The sequence below is a fragment of the Telmatherina bonti genome, assembly GCF_933228915.1.
Source record: "Telmatherina bonti genome assembly, chromosome: 4".
Classification (NCBI taxonomy): Eukaryota; Metazoa; Chordata; class Actinopteri; order Atheriniformes; family Telmatherinidae; genus Telmatherina; species Telmatherina bonti.
This window is the reverse complement of record NC_136622.1, coordinates 14,148,259-14,168,126: the sequence shown is the minus strand read 5'-3', so window position 1 is coordinate 14,168,126 and position 19,868 is coordinate 14,148,259. Positions and strand designations below refer to the sequence as shown.

The 19,868-nt window shown below is 38.2% G+C and overlaps 2 protein-coding genes across 4 annotated transcripts in view; one reads left to right on the top strand and one right to left on the bottom strand.

Moving 5' to 3' along the window:
* Positions 1-19,868, top strand: part of ptpn11b (protein tyrosine phosphatase non-receptor type 11b) — a 69,145-nt gene that overhangs the window by 31,203 nt on the left and 18,074 nt on the right. For 2 of the 3 annotated variants that reach the window (XM_079239866.1, XM_079239864.1), the window contains exons 12-16: positions 3,178-3,245; positions 3,320-3,471; positions 4,280-4,380; positions 5,062-5,192; positions 6,951-7,319. In XM_079239866.1, coding sequence (XP_079095992.1) covers positions 3,178-3,245; positions 3,320-3,471; positions 4,280-4,380; positions 5,062-5,149 — 409 coding nt within the window. In that variant the 3' untranslated portion in view covers positions 5,150-5,192; positions 6,951-7,319. Of the gene's footprint in view, positions 1-3,177; positions 3,246-3,319; positions 3,472-4,279; positions 4,381-5,061; positions 5,193-6,950; positions 7,320-19,868 lie in introns of those variants that run through there. The other variant, XM_079239865.1, reaches the window with a different exon arrangement.
* On the bottom strand, positions 11,928-12,629 carry rnf223 (ring finger protein 223; the record flags this gene model as incomplete). Its single annotated transcript, XM_079238443.1, has 1 exon — positions 11,928-12,629. The coding sequence occupies one exon, from the start codon at positions 12,627-12,629 to the stop codon at positions 11,928-11,930; it is 702 nt and encodes a 233-aa protein (XP_079094569.1).

Genomic DNA, 19,868 nt, shown 5'->3' with positions numbered 1-19,868 from the left:
GGACTGCAGTACAGCAGAAAACTTGCCTCTTACGCGACAGAGAAGCTAGAAGTTCTTCTTAAAGCATTTTTTTTCCACAGTTTTGCCTTCGTTTGTTTTGCCTCTTGGCATTTTATAGTTATATTACTGTGATTGGGATAATTACTTTTTCCCCCGTACAGATTTAAATTACCCTCTGAATAGGAGAAGCAGAGTGTGAATATGAGAACAATTTTACGGTAATCCACCTTCACTTATCAAGTTAGAATGCGTTACTGACTTGATAGTAATTGCCCCTCATTTCTTTGTATTTAGCTGCCAGGCAGTCAGATTTTTTTAAACTGGTCTTGAGCAATAACTCTCCTGGCTTTCTGAAGGACTTTCGAAGGATTTCTGTTGACATTGGCTGTTTATTCATTCACTTGTAGTCCCATTCATGGTATGTCTCAAAGAGGCATTTTCTATTCAATGTATTTTGTTTTATTAATAAAAAAAATACTCCATATAAAACAGCTTGACAGACAAGACAATAATATGCACCAATAAAATCATTCCAAGATCCTAGTTAACCAAAAACATATGAATGTGATGTCCTTACAAAGTAGAAGTAGAAGACAACACAACATAATTCCATCAGAGGGCCCAAAGCAAGGGTGCCAAGCTCCAGTCCTCAAGGAACAAAGTCTTGCAGGTTTTCCATATATCCCTCTTCCAACACACCAGACTCATACTAATCACTCATCGTGCAGAACTTGATCAGCTTTTGGATGCATTCAGTGGAAGCCTGGTGTGTAGGAACAGGCAAATACAGAAAATCTGCAGGACAGCTGCCTTTGAGGATCGACTTTGGGCACCCCTGACCAAAAGGATGCGTAATGCCTGAAAGTTGTGCTGCTGTTTAATGAAGCCTCATCAGAAATTCACAAGATGTCATTTTTAAGAAAGGAAACAGAGAGAAAAGACAGGTATGCTAAATGACACAATGTCAATAGTTCTATACAGTGATGAATCCTCCCCAGGGTGCAGACCTCATCATTACTGGAGCAGTGTGAAACCATTTTGACAGAGAGCAGAAATAAAGGAGGCAACATTCTAAAAGCACTTATGATATATATGCAATTTAATAGTTAATTCAAGAAATGTGGAAAACGACTCCCTGAGAAAATTCATCCAAAGACATGCATGATAGGTTAATTGGTCACTCTAAATTCCCCCTAGGAGTGAGTGTGAGCGTGAGTGTGGTTGTTCATCTCTCTCTGTGTGGCCCTGCGATGGACTGGCGAGCTGTCCAGGGTGTACCCTGCCTGTCGCCCAAAGCCGGCTGGGATGGGCTCCAGCTTCCCCGCGACCCTGAATTGGAATAAGTGGTTCGGAAAATGAATGAATGAATGAACATATATATATATATATATATATATATATATATATATATATATATATATATATATACACACATACATATACATATATATATATATATATATATACATATATATATATATATATGTGTGTGTATATACATATATATATATATGTGTATATACATATATATATATATATATATACATATATATATATATATATATATATATATATGTATATGTATATATATATATATATATGTATATGTATATATATATATATATATATATACATATATATATATATATGTATATGTATGTGTGTATATATATATATATATATATATATATATATATATATATATATATATATATATATATATATATATATATATACATATATATATATATATATATGTATATATATATGTATATACACATATATATATATATGTATATACACATAGTATTATACACACACATACACACACACATATGCATTTGATATTTTTACCTGCTAAATATTGCTGCTATTGAAAGTTTTGTTTTATCACACTGCATAATGACAATAAAACTTCTTATAATTTCTTAGAATGTCATAAAAGTCATAAATACACTGCACCTTTTATTATTTACACAAGATCTAATAGCTTTGCATCTGCACCTTTTTCCATTTTTTTTTTTTTTTTATAAATGAATAAATAAATGAAAGAGGGCTAATATTGCAGAGAACTACATCTTGCTTTGTTGTCACCATTTCCATAATTTCCCTCTGGAGGTGAACCAATAACCAATTTTTTATGTCAAGTCAGTGACTGATACTTTTAGATTGCAAATTAAGAATACCAAAATATTCATCTGAGACATTCCTTTACAACACTGGGATTTTAGGAAGTGTTTTAATTGGCCACTGGGGTGTGCTGTCATTAAGGTCAAATATATGTGTAGATTTTCAATAAATTTATATTAGCTGAGTTGTCAGAATGTTCAGATGTTCTCTGATTACAATTAAAGCCCTTTTGTCTCCATCATAAACTTTTTTATTAGTGCTGTAAACGTATGCTTATAATTACATTTAGCTCTTAGCATTTTGCTCTATTATATTTACTTGATGACTGTTTCATAAATCCTTCCTTTGTCTAATGAACAAATGTCTGTTTTTCACTGACAAAATATATCAGCAGCTCACAAACAGCAACAATCAGGAACAACAGGTCCTGCGTTTTTATTCATCTGCAGTTAGAACGTGTTGCTCCTACAAAACTAAAAATTACAATTTGCATTGTGACAAGTAACACTAGTCATAAGATAAAGATTGCCTACATCAGATGTTGGATTGAGGTTTAGCTCATCATAAAACTGTACCTAATCGTATTTATTTATTTGTTTTTTATGTACTTTAAATATTTGCATAGGTCACTGCAGCATTCGGACTAGATAGTAGCAGTGTTTTCCTGTCTTTCACCATTCCGGCTTACCACCTACATGTACTGTAAACATGATGAGTTTAAATATACAAAGACTTTATTTTTATCGATAAAATTATTTCATCGTGGACTGAACACCTTTCTCAGATTTAACAGAATTTTTTTTGTTACTTAACAATAAATTAGAAAACAAAAAAAATACAGATAAAAGTTTTATTTTCACAATCACATGGGCTTTTGCATATTAATGTGTTTTATATTTTTAAATTAAATTAAATTAAATTAAATTAAATTAAATTAAATTAAATTAAATATTGTTGCAACAAAATGTTCATGTTTTGCTCAAATACTGATTTTTTTCAAGTGTATCTGTAACAAAAGTTTTGACCATTGTTACTCTGTCACTGCAGCGCCGGCATCGGCAGAACAGGCACGATAATTGTCATCGACATCCTCATTGACATTATTAACCACCAAGGTATGAAAATATACTAGAATTACTTGAAATCTTTGGTTTGCCTCTCTGATAAACTCTGGATTTGTGTTTTGCAGGTCTTGACTGTGACATTGACATCCCGAAGACCATCCAAAGGGTACGGCAGCAGAGATCTGGCATGGTCCAGACAGAGGCTCAGTATAAGTTCATCTACATGGCGGTGAAGCAATACATAGACACAGCTCAGAAGAGACTGGAGGAGGAGCAGGTACTGTGCAGCACCACAAGTTTAAATAGAATCGCCTCTGAAAAGTGTATGATTCAAGTGATCGAGTCAGTATGTTGTTAAAATGTGTCTTTTTTTTATGAAGCCATGACATAATCACCTCCCTTCAGCTGCTGTAGAGCAGTCAGTCAAACATCAGCATGCCAGCTACCTGAAAGTGTAATATTGCTTCAATTCTTACTCCTGTTAAAAAGGCACTTAGATTGTTTTTATTTATCATTTGTTGACACCAATGAGGGAAATTACCTTCTGCATTTTACCGATATAGAGTCACTAGAAAGCAGTGGACTGACATGTTTCAGCATATATTTGTCTTGGTATTTGTAACAGAAGAATGTGCCTTGAATATTTGTGCATCTCAGGCATCCTTAAGGGCATTTGTACACGTTTTAGGGTCATTTAAGCCTGATATAGTAGAGAGTAAATGGAAAAAAACTGAACAAATCTGGCTAAATCCAGTTTTTTTTTTTTAAAGGAAAAACATGCGTATGTGCAGCTTTTTTAAAATCTCATCCATCTCTTTTGACTGCTGCTTATACGGCACCGGGTCTCACCAATCTCAGTCTAAGCAGAGGTCACCAAGGTTTTCCAAGCCAGCTGTGAGATTTATAATGTCTCCAGTGTGTACTGGGAGTTCTGGTCAGAGCTGCATCAACATGAAGACCTTGAAATGCTTAAACTCCAGACACCATGTGTTGATGACTCAAGATTTTTATGTATTTGACCCCAGCTCTTAAACTCTACATTGTGTGCTTTAACATTCCCTGATTGTTTCTTTTTTATTTTCCAGAGAAATAAGATTAAGGAGAGAGAATATTCCAATATTAAATATCCTCAGATGACCAACTCCAGGTCCAAACACAACATGGCGTCCTCGCGCTCATCTTCTGTGTAGGTATCACTAATGATGGTAAGATGGACACGGTTATTAAACATCTTATCATCGAGCTAAAGAAGAGAGCAAGTTCAAAGCATTCGTTTCACCAGCTCGTTCAAAATGCAGCAGAGTGATTTCTTACAGGGACAAGACGTCAGGAACATATCCCTCCTGTACTGTCCTCCCTTCATTGGCTTCCTGTTGCTTTTGGAATTCAACTTAAACTTTTGTTGTTTGTTTTTAAATCTCTGCACACCTTGGCACCTTCTTACTTGAGGGAATTGCTTACTTTGCACAACCGAGGCAGATCTCTGAGATCAGCTGATCAGCTCCTCTTGCATTGTCCCACTGTCTAGATTAAAGACACGAGGAGACAGAGCCCTTTCTGTGGCAGGCCCAAAACTTTGGAACAATCTCCCTTTCCACGTACGAGCTGCGACTTCTGTTGACAGTTTTAAGTCTTTGCTGAAAACATATTTCTTTGCACAAGCGTTCAACTCAAGCTAACAGAGACTCTTTGCTAACTTAAGTCCAAATTGTTTACTGATTTTTAAATTTGTGATTACAACAGTGTATTACTGTACTGTTTTCTCTGTGTGTTCTTTTATATTGTTCAGCACTTTGTTACTGTTTGGAAATGTGCTATATGAATAAAGTTGACCTTGACCAGTGAATCATTTGTCTCTGTGTTGTAGGGTGACAAATGATGACTCTTCAAGTGTGTACGAGAACATAAACTTCAAAAGCCCCCAGACATCTTTTAGCAGTAACACCAGGAGGTAAAATGGTTGCTGTGGACCTCCACTGCTCTCTTTTCTGCCGCTCTGTAAGTGTTTTATTTAAAACAAGAAATTGTTTTTTGACTTTCAGTGAGCACATTTTTCCTGCAGACGCTGTAAATATTATTGTGCTACTTTGTAAAACGACTATCACCATGAGGTGCGCGGTCATTTCACAGGTCGGTGGAAGCAACAGAAAGTGCTGCTTTTAATGAAAGGTTGTTGTTTTCAGACTATTGATTCTCATAGATTTAGTTGTTGATGGAAAATTGAGAATTTATAGTTTTGGTAGGTGTGTCAGAGAATCCGTATTTTCCCCTAGAATTAAAACACAGGTGATTTTCCCCTGATGGCAGACCACTGAGTCTCTCTAGTTGGATCAGTTTTATTACCCTCAGGTAAGCAGAGGTATGATTTTCTTATTTCATTGTCAAGACTGTAATTATGAGGTGGACATAAGCAGCTTTGCCTATATTGAACAAAAACAGAGCTCCAGGTTAAAACAAAAGATTTAAATTAGGTTTTTATTATAATCAATGTCAATTCTTAGTGTTTTTTTTTCCTGTCTTAGTGACACCATCAGTGCAGAATATGCTATAAATACAGCAGTTTTCTTGTTTTGTTAACATGTTTAAATAGTTTTAAAATTAGTTTAATAAGTTTTGATTTTGAAATTGTCAGAAATGATTAGATGCGGTCGTTTCTAATCAGTTTGAGTGTGAAGATGGAGGTTGTGTCGGTCCGATTTCTCAGCTCCTTTTTATCTGTTCAGTTGGAACTTCTGCTGGTCTTACAAGAAATCAGGAGGGAAAAGGACAGAAGCTAAATGATTCAGGCACTAACCCTGACTAAACCAAAGGGTTTAGTCAGATCAGGATTTTCCTGCAGATCAGGTCAGCAGTAGAATGAGTAGAGTTTCTAGATTTAGCATGTTCTGTAAAAAGACATACGTGTTGGGTAAACTGATGACTCACACTGGAACGTCTATCAGTGTGATCATGCTGTCAATCAATGACCTCTCCAAAAGAGGAAGTAGCAGCACTGAGATAAAGTTAGAGCTTTTTGTTATTGCATAAAAAATAAAACTGTAAATAACTTGTAAAATTTGTGATTGTAGAAGTTTTACCTGAAGATTAAATGGAAAGTAAAGACTTATCCACAGACTCCATCAGTGGCAGCTGCATCATCTAAGCTGCTCGCATCTTTCCAGGATAATGATGCACATTTCAGAAACATCCCTGAAATAAATCATTGTTCGGTTTTGCTAGAAATCTGCACCTACTTTAAAGTTGGCGCAGGCCTCTAGAAGCTGAACAGAGCAGATAAGCCGTCAGGAAGGCAGACAGACCGGCTGAAAGACGCGCTGTTGTATCTTTTTAATGGCAGGTTGAAATTTGATCCAAACGTTTGTTGTTGTTTAGATTTTTTTGTCATCATAGTTTTTTGTAAAAATTAAAAACACAAACACACTTCATTTACCCCATCCCAACACACCCCTTAATACAAGATTTTACATTTAAAAAATATCAGACAAATTCAAATATGTTATTGATTTTAAAGAAAGAGAATAAAAAGTATATTGATAGTGATGTACATCAACATAACATAATATCAGTGGCTGACATGTAACAGAATGTAAGTTTGGTCATTTTCATCACACCCGCTGATGGTAAACATAATCTAAACATAAGACGTGAATATGGCTCATCACGTCTCTGATCCACTGGCCTTCCACTTGATTAGGCTACGTCTTCTGGCCAGCAGAAGAGTATGCTGTTATGTTTATGTTTATGTCTCTTCATCAGCTTCTGAAAAAGTCTTTGGGAGAGGAGGAAGAAGTGTGGCACTCCAAACTCGACTCCACTCTGGTGGACCTTGCTGTGGTCTGAAGGTGGTGAGCTGACACCGCTCCTGCTGCTCCCCTGCTGGACCGCTCAGTCTGGAGTCAAATCCTACCCCCTGCAGTGGGGGAGGAATCCACATATTACTGCCCTCACCCAGGGGCCTTTGCCCTCCTGTCAATCCTCCCTTTTTTCTTTCCATTTTCTTTTCCTCTCAGCCAGCACAAGTGCCTTGTGACAGGATGCGTCTGTAATCTATTCTGCCTAAACCTGCTGTTAAATCTTTACTCTTGCTCCTATCCAAACCCTGGAAGCCCAAGCTAACATGGTAAACAAGCAGTTCCGGGGGGTGGGGGGTGGGAGACGGACAGATATTAAACACAAAGTCTGCTCCATGCTGAACTTAACACAGCTGTACGGGACCCGAGAGGAGGTCAAAGCTTAAGCTGTTTGTCGGCTTGTTGCCAGAAATCCCTCTGCGGTTATCCCTCGCTCCCTGTCTTTGCTGGCTATGATTTGAACTCAAACCTTAAGACTGTTTTTGCTGCTCTTTGTCTCTCCAGCTGTGGCGGTTATTACGGTGCCCGCTGAGTGATGCCAAGGGCAGTTATGTAACCTGCCACAGGCTCCGCAGGCTCAAGAAGGGCAACTCTGCCCTCTCTTCTTGTTCTAATAATTTCAAAAAGTGATTTTCACTTTGGGTGTAAAAGTGAACTATTTTTATTAAATTTTATTTTTTAGAAAACATGACTGATTATGAAAGTGTTTAGGGAGAAACTTGGTTATGATTATCCATGCCAGGATAAATGCAAATCAGGTGTTGTCTTTTGGCAAATTCAGAGACTTCAAAATTTACTAGTATTTTTAGCGACATGATCTGTCTGCATATGGTCACCAGTGGCTCATTTTAGTCAATTATTTTATTTTGGTGTTTTTTTATTTGTCCTTTTAATGAGCTACTTTCCCTTGTTTTATGCTGTTTTATCTATAGTGGTTGGTATCATGTTTGTGTAACATAAAAAGATGTCTATTTAAATATATGCTGTATATTTACATATGAACATTATGTTGGATGATATAAATTTTTTTAGACTTAATCTGCTTCTCCAGAACGATCTTCAGTTTAGATCATAAGAGTAATGTGAAGTCCTTCTTTGCATGGGGAGGAATCCTGAATAGACAGTGGAAGAGGAGCTCGGCTCGCCACCGTCTCAGCTCGGTTTGACTGGCTGTCCTCGTTAATCAGCAGGTCTGATGTGGTTAAACATCTGTCAGACGAGATCGTCGCAAGGAGACAAGAAAAGGGGGCGATTACAGTGGGCCAGATGGCCATCTGCCTGAGATTGAAGAATAGATTTGTCTCCAAAAAGTAATTTAAAAGATGGCTATAATCCAGGCTTGATGATAGCAGGGTGAGTAAGCCGACGTCATTGATGTGATAAGTAGAATGGTGGTCCCACGGTGCACTGAGCCTTCTATGCTCTCTAGCAGATTGTTGGCTATTTTTAGCACCAGGACCAGCACCAAAATATCTTGCTTCGGTACTCAGTTACAAAACCATCAATAGGTGAAGTAAAAAAAAAATCCTGATCATCATTGTTTTGGCACCTGAACCTGCCGTTCAAGTGACTTTAACGTTGATATGCATCAGTCTCAATGTGATGATCTTTGCACGACAGTGGCGCTTGAATAGTGTTCGCCCACAACAGGATGAAGCCAAAGTCATTAAGCCAGATATCAGGTTTATGAGACATCTGCAAAATTCCGTCACCTTCAGAATAACCTAAGAGCGTTCACCCCTCTGCGTTAATAAGTCAGAGCTGTGTAGTATAAGCCATAAAGGACAGGGCAGCTGGTCGTTTTTCAGCTTTGTGGCTGGTATGTGGTTTGATATGCTGAAGAACTCTTAACAAAACAACTGAGCTGTCTGACATTACGAACGCAGTGTGTGGTCTGCCTTTTTTCTAATTTTCTAATCCATAAAAAGGCCGAAATCAGGGGCATTTGTTATTAAACTACTTCTCTTAACTGCAGCAACAGAAACTAACCAGGTAAAGGACTGATGCAAGCTGGACTTACCTTGTTTTCTTTATTATAACCTGGACTGTTTTCTGGATGTGCAGCTCGTGATTTTTTTTTTCTTTAATTCAGCAAAGTCAATTAGAGAATATAGAGACGTAATAATAGATGTAATAATGCTGCACTGAAGTTATCAGAATTGTAGAAAATTATTTTTACAGCTGAATGTAACCCACGGCAGCTTACCCTCCTGTGAAATGACTCTTTTAGTGTTTTGAAAGCTTACTAAAGCATGGAAACCAGACGCAGTTACTCGTCTCACAGTTTCGAAGCTTTTACTGGTTCAACTTGTTGCCATGTGTTTTAATGACTGATTATTTTGTGAATAAAGCCCATCTTTTGTTTTACTTTACATGAATGCCTTTGCTGCCGCTTGACAGCGAAGGCCTACAGTATGCCTGTTAAAATGCTGCACTACTTGATGTTCTCCTGGTGAAGATTTGTCCTCGCTGAACTGTGATCTTTGTCTGATGAATGAGAAATGATTTGTGGATTTGTTTCCCTGTTTTTGGTCATTAACTGTGGATCATTTTTGAGTTTTTTTTTTCATTGTATTTCACTTTGCCTCTATGGGTCAAATTGTTTTATAGTTTGGTGAAACATCAGCACTTGAAAGTTTAACACTGTTGAACCTTTGGCCTCAGGCTTGTGTGGATGTCAATTGGCCATGGAAGTTGTTTTGTTTGTGCACTAGATTTTTTATCTTAGTTTTGTTTTGTTTTTTTCTTATTTCTTCGAATAATTTGTTTATTCTTGCATTTTGTGTTGTATCTAAATTTATTCTTATTTTCTATGGATGTATGATTTGACTGATGAGTGAATTCTGTCTGCATACCTCTGTCGGTATGCAGTTGTAATACGGTATTTTCTTTCTGCTGATCCTTTTAACATCTGCTTGAATGTGTTGACATGACTGTGTTTTGATTCCTTCCCTGTGTTGGTTGCAGTAAGCCTGACATGAGTTGTGGTATTCACAGTGCTCCCATGTTCACTTTCCTCTTCTTGTTGCACTGCCTCCACCCAGACGCCTTTTTTCGCTGTATAGGCTACAACTGCTGATGCAATGAGCTGCCAGAAATGGCATGAAAATGGTTTATTGTACAGATTAATAAAAATCTATGATGGCACAACAGAAAGCTACACATGGTTTTTGCTTGTTCCAAACAACTGCATTGACATTCACGTTTTTGCAAAGGTTCCTGTGTGGGAGAGTAGTAATCAGGCTCACTGTTTGTTGGACTGTTTTGCCTCCAGGTGACCGTCATCATGGACAAATGGCAGCAAAAACAGGGTCTTGTAATAGATTTTTTGTGTTGGGTGCTGCTTTCGGTATCCATTTAATCCACCTGAGCGGTCCTTTAGAATAGGAAATACTGTATGTTCTCTGTTAACTGCATGTTGGTGGAGAATATATTGCTAAGTGACAACCAGTTTGCTAAAACCAGTACTGAAAAGGAAGCAGGATACATATTCGAGGAAAATGGCCTGATCGATACTGTCTTAGTGTTTGTCTTAGTTCCAGTTCCCTGAAGAAAACATGGTTTATGATTTACAAGTAAATGTAACAGACAAGGAAAGCAAGGACAGGAATTATTAGTTCAAAGTTAAACTTTAAGCTCAGACGCTTTTCTGGAGACAGAAAAGTTAACAGGTTTCTCGTCTTGGTTGGTTTGATTTAAATCAAGCAAAATGGCAGCAAATAATTAAAACTTCTATTACTAATAATAATTCCTTTTAAGATGCTTTGATGCTGTGAAGTCTCAGTGTTTATGTTCCATCTGCATTCAATGTTTACCTGTGTTCCTGCCATCTTTAATTAGGCTTGAGGAAGCTGGACATTGATGCACACCACTGCATAAAAGCCAGAATTCAACATAACTCTTATTAACTATACATGATAATTAAGCAATTTGGGAAACCTGGTCGCCTATCTTTTCCTCTTAGTGACGCACTGAGTCTTAGAGTAAATAAAGACAACTTCCTGTTCGGGAAAAGAAAGACTCTTTTTTTATGGTCCCAGGTTAAAGGTTCATGTAAGGAGGAAATGAACAGCCAGCTGGATGTTTTTCCAGCTAGTGATAAATACTTGCTTTAATTTGTAATAAAGAATCTCAGACATTGTGGTTTTGAAAGAAATTTACTACATCTTTCGTTCACATTTCTGAAATCACACACTCACTGCCCCCAAAAAAAATGCAACTTTTAAATGTTAAGATTATCAGTCTCAAAATGAGCCGTCAAGTACAAATATTACATGTTAATATTATGATATTAAGCATTGTTTTGTAAACAAAAAACATATCAAAGGACACAATCAAAGATATATTACACAAAGCTTGTCATTGGCAATGTGGGATCACATTCATTCTCTTTGCAGCCAGCTGGATATTTACAAATCAAAGTTCACATTTCATGAAAAAAAAAGAGCATTACAGGATGCTCCTTCAAGCCAAGACACAGTTTCTGTGTCACGGCTTGTTTGTGGCCTGACTCCTCAAGCCTCTTAAACAGTTTCTTTTCTAATCACAACATACAGGTGTATTAAAGTGCAAAAGTTGGCATCCATGGATAGTTTTGGGTCTCACTGTTTGGTCCAACTGTGGTAAAGTAGTCAAAGCTGGGATGTGGGCCTCTTTTTTTATTTAATTATTCATTTAGTTTTTAAATACCACTTGGGGGGAGTTGTGAGCACAGCAGCTTCAGACATGCTGGTTCTGCTGAAAGCTACTAATATGAGGTGGTGTCACTTTTCTTTGTATTATCCAGTTGCACATAACAAAAGCACTAATTTGCCTGAAATTCAGTGTCAGATGTTGAACATTGCAAACACAAAGTCCACGATAGTCCAGTTAGTTTAAAAGTTTACTGTTTAAGCGTGATTAACAGTGGGTTAACAGTAGAGGTGGTAGTTGTGCTCATGGGATCATGTTGCTCTCTTATGCAGCGCATGCTTCCAGTGCTGAAAACACACTGCAGAGGCCACAACACAACCACAACAAGCAGCACCATGAGAATAATGAAGAGGATCATCCTTTTCCAGTCCGCCAGTCTGCCCATCACACCATAATTCCTGGGCATTGACACTACAGGAGCATCCACGGATTTGTTGGCCCCGATGTCGATGCAGATGCAGAAGGGCGTGGGGCTGTTAGGGGAACTTGAACCGGCATTTTGCTGAGCGGTCTTGTAGCACAGCTTCTCTCCTTCCAGCCATACAGGCTCCTCCTGTTGCTGGTGGCTGGGCAGTGTACAGAGGACCTCATGGCTGGTGGCCAAGGCTGGGGGTCCCTCCTTGGGCAAGCTGGTGAGGTGACGACAGAAGGGGCAGCACAGGGACGTGTTGCTACCATTACTGTCTTCATCAGCCAGCGAAACAGCCATGAGGCGGGAAAGGCACTCAAGGCAAAAAGTGTGGGAGCACTCCAGCTGCTTGGGCGTTTTGAAGACATTGTCATAGGTGTTAAAGCAGATGGAGCACTCCGGCTGGTTGGCCACTGACAACTTCTTTTGCAGCTTTCCAGGCGCTTCCTGCAAGTACCAAATTTGGTGAATTTGTTGTTCCATCTTCACAACTGTGAGCCTTGCCTCCCTGTTGTCTCCTTTTGGACTGCCTGGTCTCTCCTTCTTCCGGGTCCGGCTTTAATTTCTGTATTGTCAGAAGTGAATAAATGAAAAGTAGAGATTTAGTAGTCATGCTTTAAATGATGCCTTTCTGTTGATTAACTGTGTCAAGCTGTATTTAGTCACACACCCCCCCCCCCCCCCCCCCCCCCCCCCCCCCCTCACTTCCTAGTACGTCACAGGAGGGATACAACATGGGTCAAATTTGTTGACCCAACAACAAGGGCAAACAAATAACACACAAAAAAAAACCTGACAAAGTGCCATCCACCCAGGAACACACTGACCCTGACTGTTGCATAGTACAGGGATGGACAAAATGTTCTCTATAAAGGTTTTCCAAACATGGGAACATTCTAGTCAGAATATGCAAAGAACATCAATACAAACCATATACAGGACCTTTGATTCCACCATAAATCTCTGAAATCATAAATGCCAAAGGGCTACACCTTCATGGTTAGTGTGGTCTACTAACATTAAACTGTACCAGCGGTGAAGCCCAGAGCATCATCACTTGTTGCATCAGATGAGTCTGTCCCAACTTAAATTTCTTTTTCCAAGTAAATTTGTTTTACTGCTAGTTTTCACTGTTTCAAAAGACTTTGATATAATTCACATGGATTTAAACAGCTGGTGTCTGCGCCTCCTTTTAAAGCGAGTCTGTCAATAAGCCTCAGACGGAGCAGCAAGTCTGTTGCTGCTCGCGTTTTTTGCCATGCCATGTTTATGTTGCATGAAAATGACATTACAGGACTTTAGAGCCACTCTGTTGTAATGACATTATGAATGGAAAAAAGATGAGATGCTGAGTCCGCACTACTGGCCAAGAGACAGTCGAGTGATCTGCCTTTGGATTGGTTAATGAGCAGCCGACACTACTTCCCTATTGACTGAACGATTGTTAGATCAGTCATATTGCTTAAAACTTTCACCACTTTCATAGCTTTAATTAATTTAAGATTTCATTTAATTCAGTCTTCATACAGTAGCGGACTTCTGTGCTGATATGAGTCGACCAAGAGTGGAAAATGATTTCCCATTAACAACTAATGACAGAAGTTTTCAATATTTATTCCATTATATTTAAAACGTTTACTGATGTCAGTGTGAGCAGTGCAGGTGAGGGTGAATATAATAGGCTGCAATCTGTTAATACTAATTGATTATTTCCTCAGATGACTCAAACTTCTCGGGAAATAATGTCTGAGCCCAGAGAGATGCAGCACAATCTTTGATTGTTTAACCAAACACATATAAAAAGGTGAGGAGATTTAAAATCATGCATTACTTCTCTACTTATACTTGATATTTAATTTGATTAGCAGCATGTATTTCCTCTGATTGCAGAAAACTAGCAAATTTACCATAATTTATGTGGTAAAGAGGGAAATGCTTTTTTCTGAAATGCAATGTATTAAAACCCAAATATTCTTAGAGAGAAGTGCATCAGTTTTGCAGCAAAACTACAACTGTTAAATCACATTTATTGTCATTTTGGCTGAGGAAACAGCTTGTTGTTGTTTTGCATATTTGTGTTTCTAATGTACAGGTTTCATAGGCTTCCAGTTGGTACAGTGTGTCCTGATGGGCATGGCCTTGAGCGGCTGATGACTGAGGTGCTGGAGGGAGGACGACGGAAAAGTGCGAGCTGAATTTGTGATCTACGAGGAACTTTCTGGAAAAAATAGAACACGTTTTCAGATGCTGTTCGAAAAGGTTTTTATTTGTCGCTTAAGAGATCTAAAGGACGCTCCCTGCTCCCTGTCATGATGTAGGATAAAAACAATAGTGCTGCTTGTTGATGTTGTGAGTTTGACATTTAAAGCTGCTAATGTGAAGGAGCATGTGTGTGTGTTTGTGTGTGTATAAGGAATGAAAGATGTCAGAGCACAGGTGTTCTCCTCGCTTTGCCCTCGGGGCTGGTCTTGTCCCTGTTCTCTCAAACACAAAGTCCCTGCTTGTTCTCCATCTAATCGCTCCATCTACCCTTGACATTCCTGCATCGCTAACTCTCTCCTCATCCCTGCTGAATCCAGACACGCTTCAGAAAGATGAGGATGAGTCGTGCTGTGTGATTATGATTACACCTTATCGGTTAAAAGCTTCCTGGACTATCAGAAGTGCAGTTCAGGGGTTATGGAGAGAAATTAGTCTCAAATGGTTCCAAATGTGCATTGCTTTGTGGGCAAATGCATGAGCCGTTTTGTGAGTAACGTTCAGTTTTTGCTCATGTGTGTTCATATATGTTAGAACCATTGGGCTGTTCTGTCACAGAAACCACAATTCCCAGTTTGATGTAAAGTCAGAAGAAAAAGACACTTTAATCTGGTTAAAATTCAAATGACCCAGCTTTCTATGAGAACTTAATTGCATCAAATATTTGTGGCACTTGGATGAGTCTGGATGCGTAAAGGGCGTCTCCAAATTCCACATGCGCACTCACGAGCTGCTCCGTGCACACGTGCAATCTAAACTGTGCATGTTGGGCAATGTAAGCACACGCATCTAATGATTTGCATGGGCAGAAAGCGTTTTAAACAGAACATCTGTGAGATTCAAGACAAAAGATGGTTGACAGAGTATAAGTGTTGCGTTTTGTTTTGTATGTATGTGTACTTTTAATGTTTTAGTTGCTTGTTATTTGTGTGCGGCTTTAAAGACACATTTACAAGTACTCAAAGTTACTCACAAAATTATTGACAATCTCTGTACAGGGTGTGCTCCTCTTCCTGGCACAATCCTGCTTCTTTTTATAACACCTAACTTCTATGATGAGCTGCTAAAATATAGACAGTAGCAGCCTGTCGAATTTTCAATGTCTATTAAAATTCCATTTTTCCCATAAATTTGAGAAATACCTTTTTTCATTGGACCAAATGCCTGGTCTGATGCATCTTTGGCCTCAGCTGAACGTTTAATGTGATAACTATGGAAATGAAACTCTGTTTTGCTCAAGTTTGATTGCCGTGACTCCTCTGAGCTCTGAATGTGTCTCCATTTCTAGATAATTTGGTAACTTGGTTTCTTTGTTAAATGTTCGCAGCTCTTGATTGGCCAACAAGTTAGAAGGAATTCCTAGAAAACATTCTGCAGTATTTATATTTCTGATAAGTGTACTTTAAAATGCTAAGAAAAAGTATAATAAACTTCTCCATCACATGATGTAACCCACTTGGTGTAATACGTCCCACATGTTTCATATCGCTCAGTAATGGATTGTTAAAATACAAATGATTTTCAAAAAAATGAAAACATATTTTCTACTCTATTTAAAGTGAGGCTTTGTAGCTTTCTTTCCTTCATTTCCTTCAGTACTATGAAAAGTATTTGCTGTGATCTAACTTCGTGGTAACGGTTTAGGTGTACTTTAATGCGAAAGTCTCACAGCTTATTTACACAGCAGACTCTTTCAAAGCAAATGTAAAAAACACAGTTGAGTAATGCCCTCATCTCCTAAGCAAAATGTCCAGTGAGCACATGCAGGACAGGCAGTCCAAACAAGGCTATTGGGGCTGGGAATTACTGCCTGTTTTACGCTCCAGCAAGGTCAAATATTAACTCGGCCTAAGTCATCATCAAACCCAGAACACTAACTTCAAACATGGAGGGGGTTTCTTCATTGTTTCTGTGCAGCTTTCGGCTTTGACCCTCACTCTATCTTTTCACACCATCAGCAGCACATGATTTTCTTCTTTGTCCCACTGACCTGTTCATGAGTGAATCAGGGCTCATTTCAGGCAGAGTCAAATTAGGGCTGTTTCTTTGTTTCCTCATGCAAAGGACTTTTTTCATGTCGTTTTGCAGCTCCTTTGTGTGTGTGTTTGCTGCGTTATAGCATGCCTAACTGTCATCCACGATGTTGCATTACCTGTTTTCAGCTTGTAAAGTAAATGAAACTTGATCTACCTGATGTTTGAAATGGGGGGGGGGGTTGCACAGCCAGACAATTAAACTGAACATAAAGCTGACAGAGGCAAAAACAGAAAGGAGATAACATTTGTAGACACAAAAGACAGTAAAGGCAAGACTATGCAGGCTTATGCAGACTCTCAGACCCTGCTGAATGTAGAAATCTACTCATCTGATGCAACGGTTTAAGATAGATACAGGCCACCTATCCAATTCAAATTTCTACTTAGTTTCCTATAAAGACTTGTTTTATAGATTCACTGCAATCAGAAGTCTTTTTTATCTTTTTAGTTTAGTGATAGTCTCTAGCATTTAAAACCAACAGCTGTGTCTCAGTTAAAAATGAGTGAAGGGGAACACTTCCATGGCTTGCAGTGACGCGATGGCAAGCCACAAGCTGCACAAAGCCTCAAGGCAACAGGTACAGCTGCAAAGGTTCAGTTTACCTCGTAAATGATGAAGAGGTCAGATGATCCTTTCTTGATCTTGGTGGACTCAGCTTAGTTCACTTCCTTTCCATGTTAGAACACAGTCAACATCCAAGCAGATAGTCCCAGGTTTTTAATGACACCTCTGCTCAAGCTGAGTGCCTCCTATGTGGTCTGATGTTCTGTTGAAGTTGTGACTGTGTCTAAGTCTTTGTGTGTGAGAGAGAGAGTGAGAGAGAGAAAGAGTGGGTGTGTGTTCAGAGGCAAGGTAGCAGCTTGTTGTGTCAGTGTCAGTGCTGGGTCCTCCTTCCTGGCTGTTGGTTGGCCGTTGCCACCTGCCCAAGTCTGTCAGCTCTGTCAACAAATATCTTTAGAAGGACTACTCGTAGGCGCTGTTTTAACCCAGAAGGGGCGGCCCCTTTCATTCACGTTTTATGGAGCAGGTCACCTTACGTCTTATCTGCCTCTTATGTTTTGTTTTTTGTTTTTTTTTTTATTGTTGATGACTTTAACAGTAAACTCATATCCACCCTAATTTCCAAATCCTCCTCTGAGAATCGAAAATATTTACACACAACAGAACCACCATGGAAAAATAAAGTAATTGGAGATTTGAAAGAAACTAAGGAGGAAGAAAGCAGATGGGGGAAGAATAAACAAACCAGCCACGATGGAATTTTTAGAGGACAACTATCCATATACAATAAAGCAATAAAAAAGACAGGACAAACGTATTTCTCTAAGATTATTACGAATAACCGCAATGACCTGAAGATCCTTATATAAAATCATAAACCTTTTAACCAGCCCTATTAAAGACGCACATGTGACTGCGATAAATATTGAATATGAGGAAATTTTAACCCATTATATGAATAAAACTGAAGCGATTGGATCCGGTTTAGTTAAGTCTTATTCTATGGATTTTGACAGGACTGTGCTGCTATCTGTATTGAGGGAAACACTCCACAGTTTTGCGCTGGTTGATACAGAGATGATTCATAAAGTAAATCTCCCAGGAAAAAAACAAAACTTGTCCTGTAGATCTGATCCCCATAAATCATTTTGGAGACTGAAATTTTTCGTATTGAGAATTTCTCGCTTCAGACTGATGGATTGAATTCCAGGAGATACAGGCTGATGTATGGTGTTCCTCAAGGCTCGATTTTAGGTCCATTTCCTCTTAACCTCGACATGTTGCCCATTGGGGACATTGTCGGGAGACACAACATAAACATCCATATTCTGATGATATGCAGGTTTACATCTTCATGTCTTCTTGTGACACTTGATCTTAAGATGAAAATTTTAACTGTATTTTAATGTTAAAACATGGATGGCAGAAAACATCCTTCAGCTCCACCAGGATGTTTTAGTCATCGGTACTGAGGCACAAAGAGAAAAGACTTTTTCATTTAAAAAAAACACTATGTTAATCCAGGCAAAGAAGGTAAAGAAGGAAAGAACCTCAGACTAATCTGACTGTAATCTAAAATTTATATCTCACATTAACAGAGATAACCGAGATGAGCTCTTTCATTTCAGAATAATATTGGAATAAACTTGCAACAGTTCAGGACAATACAGACACTGGTCCATGCTTTTATCACCTGTAGAAGAGATTATCGTAACACTTTGCTTTCTGGTCTTTTATAAAAACCCAGCAACTTGTCTGCTGATGAAGACCAGAAAGAGACCCCATCATACACCAGTCTTTACATATCTGCATTCGCTTTTCATGTGCTTCTGAACCGGTTTTTAAACACTTTTAATGGTTCTTAAAGCTCTTAAAAGTTTAGTATTATGAGTTTTTAGAGCCTCACAGGGCCCCAAGGTCATCGGGGACTGGTCGGTTATTTATCTCCAAGGCAGAGACCAGAGCATATGGCCAGGGCATCTTTTAGTTTTTATGGTCCTTGCCTGTGGAAAAGCCCTCCAGACGACCTGAGGGCAGCTGGCAGATTGTTATTTTTTAAAGGAAAACTTAAGACTTACGTTTTTAGTAAAGCTTTTAATTGAGTATCTTTTTTATATTCATAATTCATCACTTTACTTACATTACTTTCTCTACTAGTCTCTTATGTTCAGTCTGGTTTTAGGATTATTTTGTGATTGTGTTTTAATCATATTTTGAATGGTTACCCTTTAAACACTTTTTTTACTTCACTTTTTGCTTCACTTTTTTACATAATTAATGAACTCTGAATTCAATAGTTAAACCCACATCTTTAATGCCATTTTTTTTCCATTCAATATTGCTTGTGTTCTTATTTTGTTAGTTTATTTTTATCTGCATTTTATGTTTTGTTTTGTTTGTTTTTTTTTTGTTTTTTTTTTATTGTTTTGTAACTTAACATGTTGTATTGAAATTCAATGCGTTGTGGTGTCTGCAGTGCGACTGGTTAGGATTAAGACCACATATGAAGAGTACATCATTTTGTATGTATTGTATGTATATGTGTGTGGTATATGTATATGTTTGTATTTGTCATGTATGTGTATAAGTGACTTAGTGGTTTATGGTGTGGGGGTCTTTAAGGGATTCAGATGGATGATTTTTGTTGTCTTTAATGTAAAATCCTTTGTATTGGATTTGCAGGTTTCTAGGAAATTTCTACTTCAAAGATCAAATTTGATTTGACTGACTGAAGAATTTTCAGTCTTCTGTGCAAATAGAGTGTTGGCCTTGAGGTGGTGTCTGGAGGAAGAAGAAAAGAGGGAGAGGAGAGAAAGGAAATGGCCTCAGGACTTTACACACATTCTTTCCCTCTCAAAACTCCTCACTAGCTCGCTTTTATATTAGTATTTACCTTTCTCAAATGCCTCACAAGCATATGTGCAT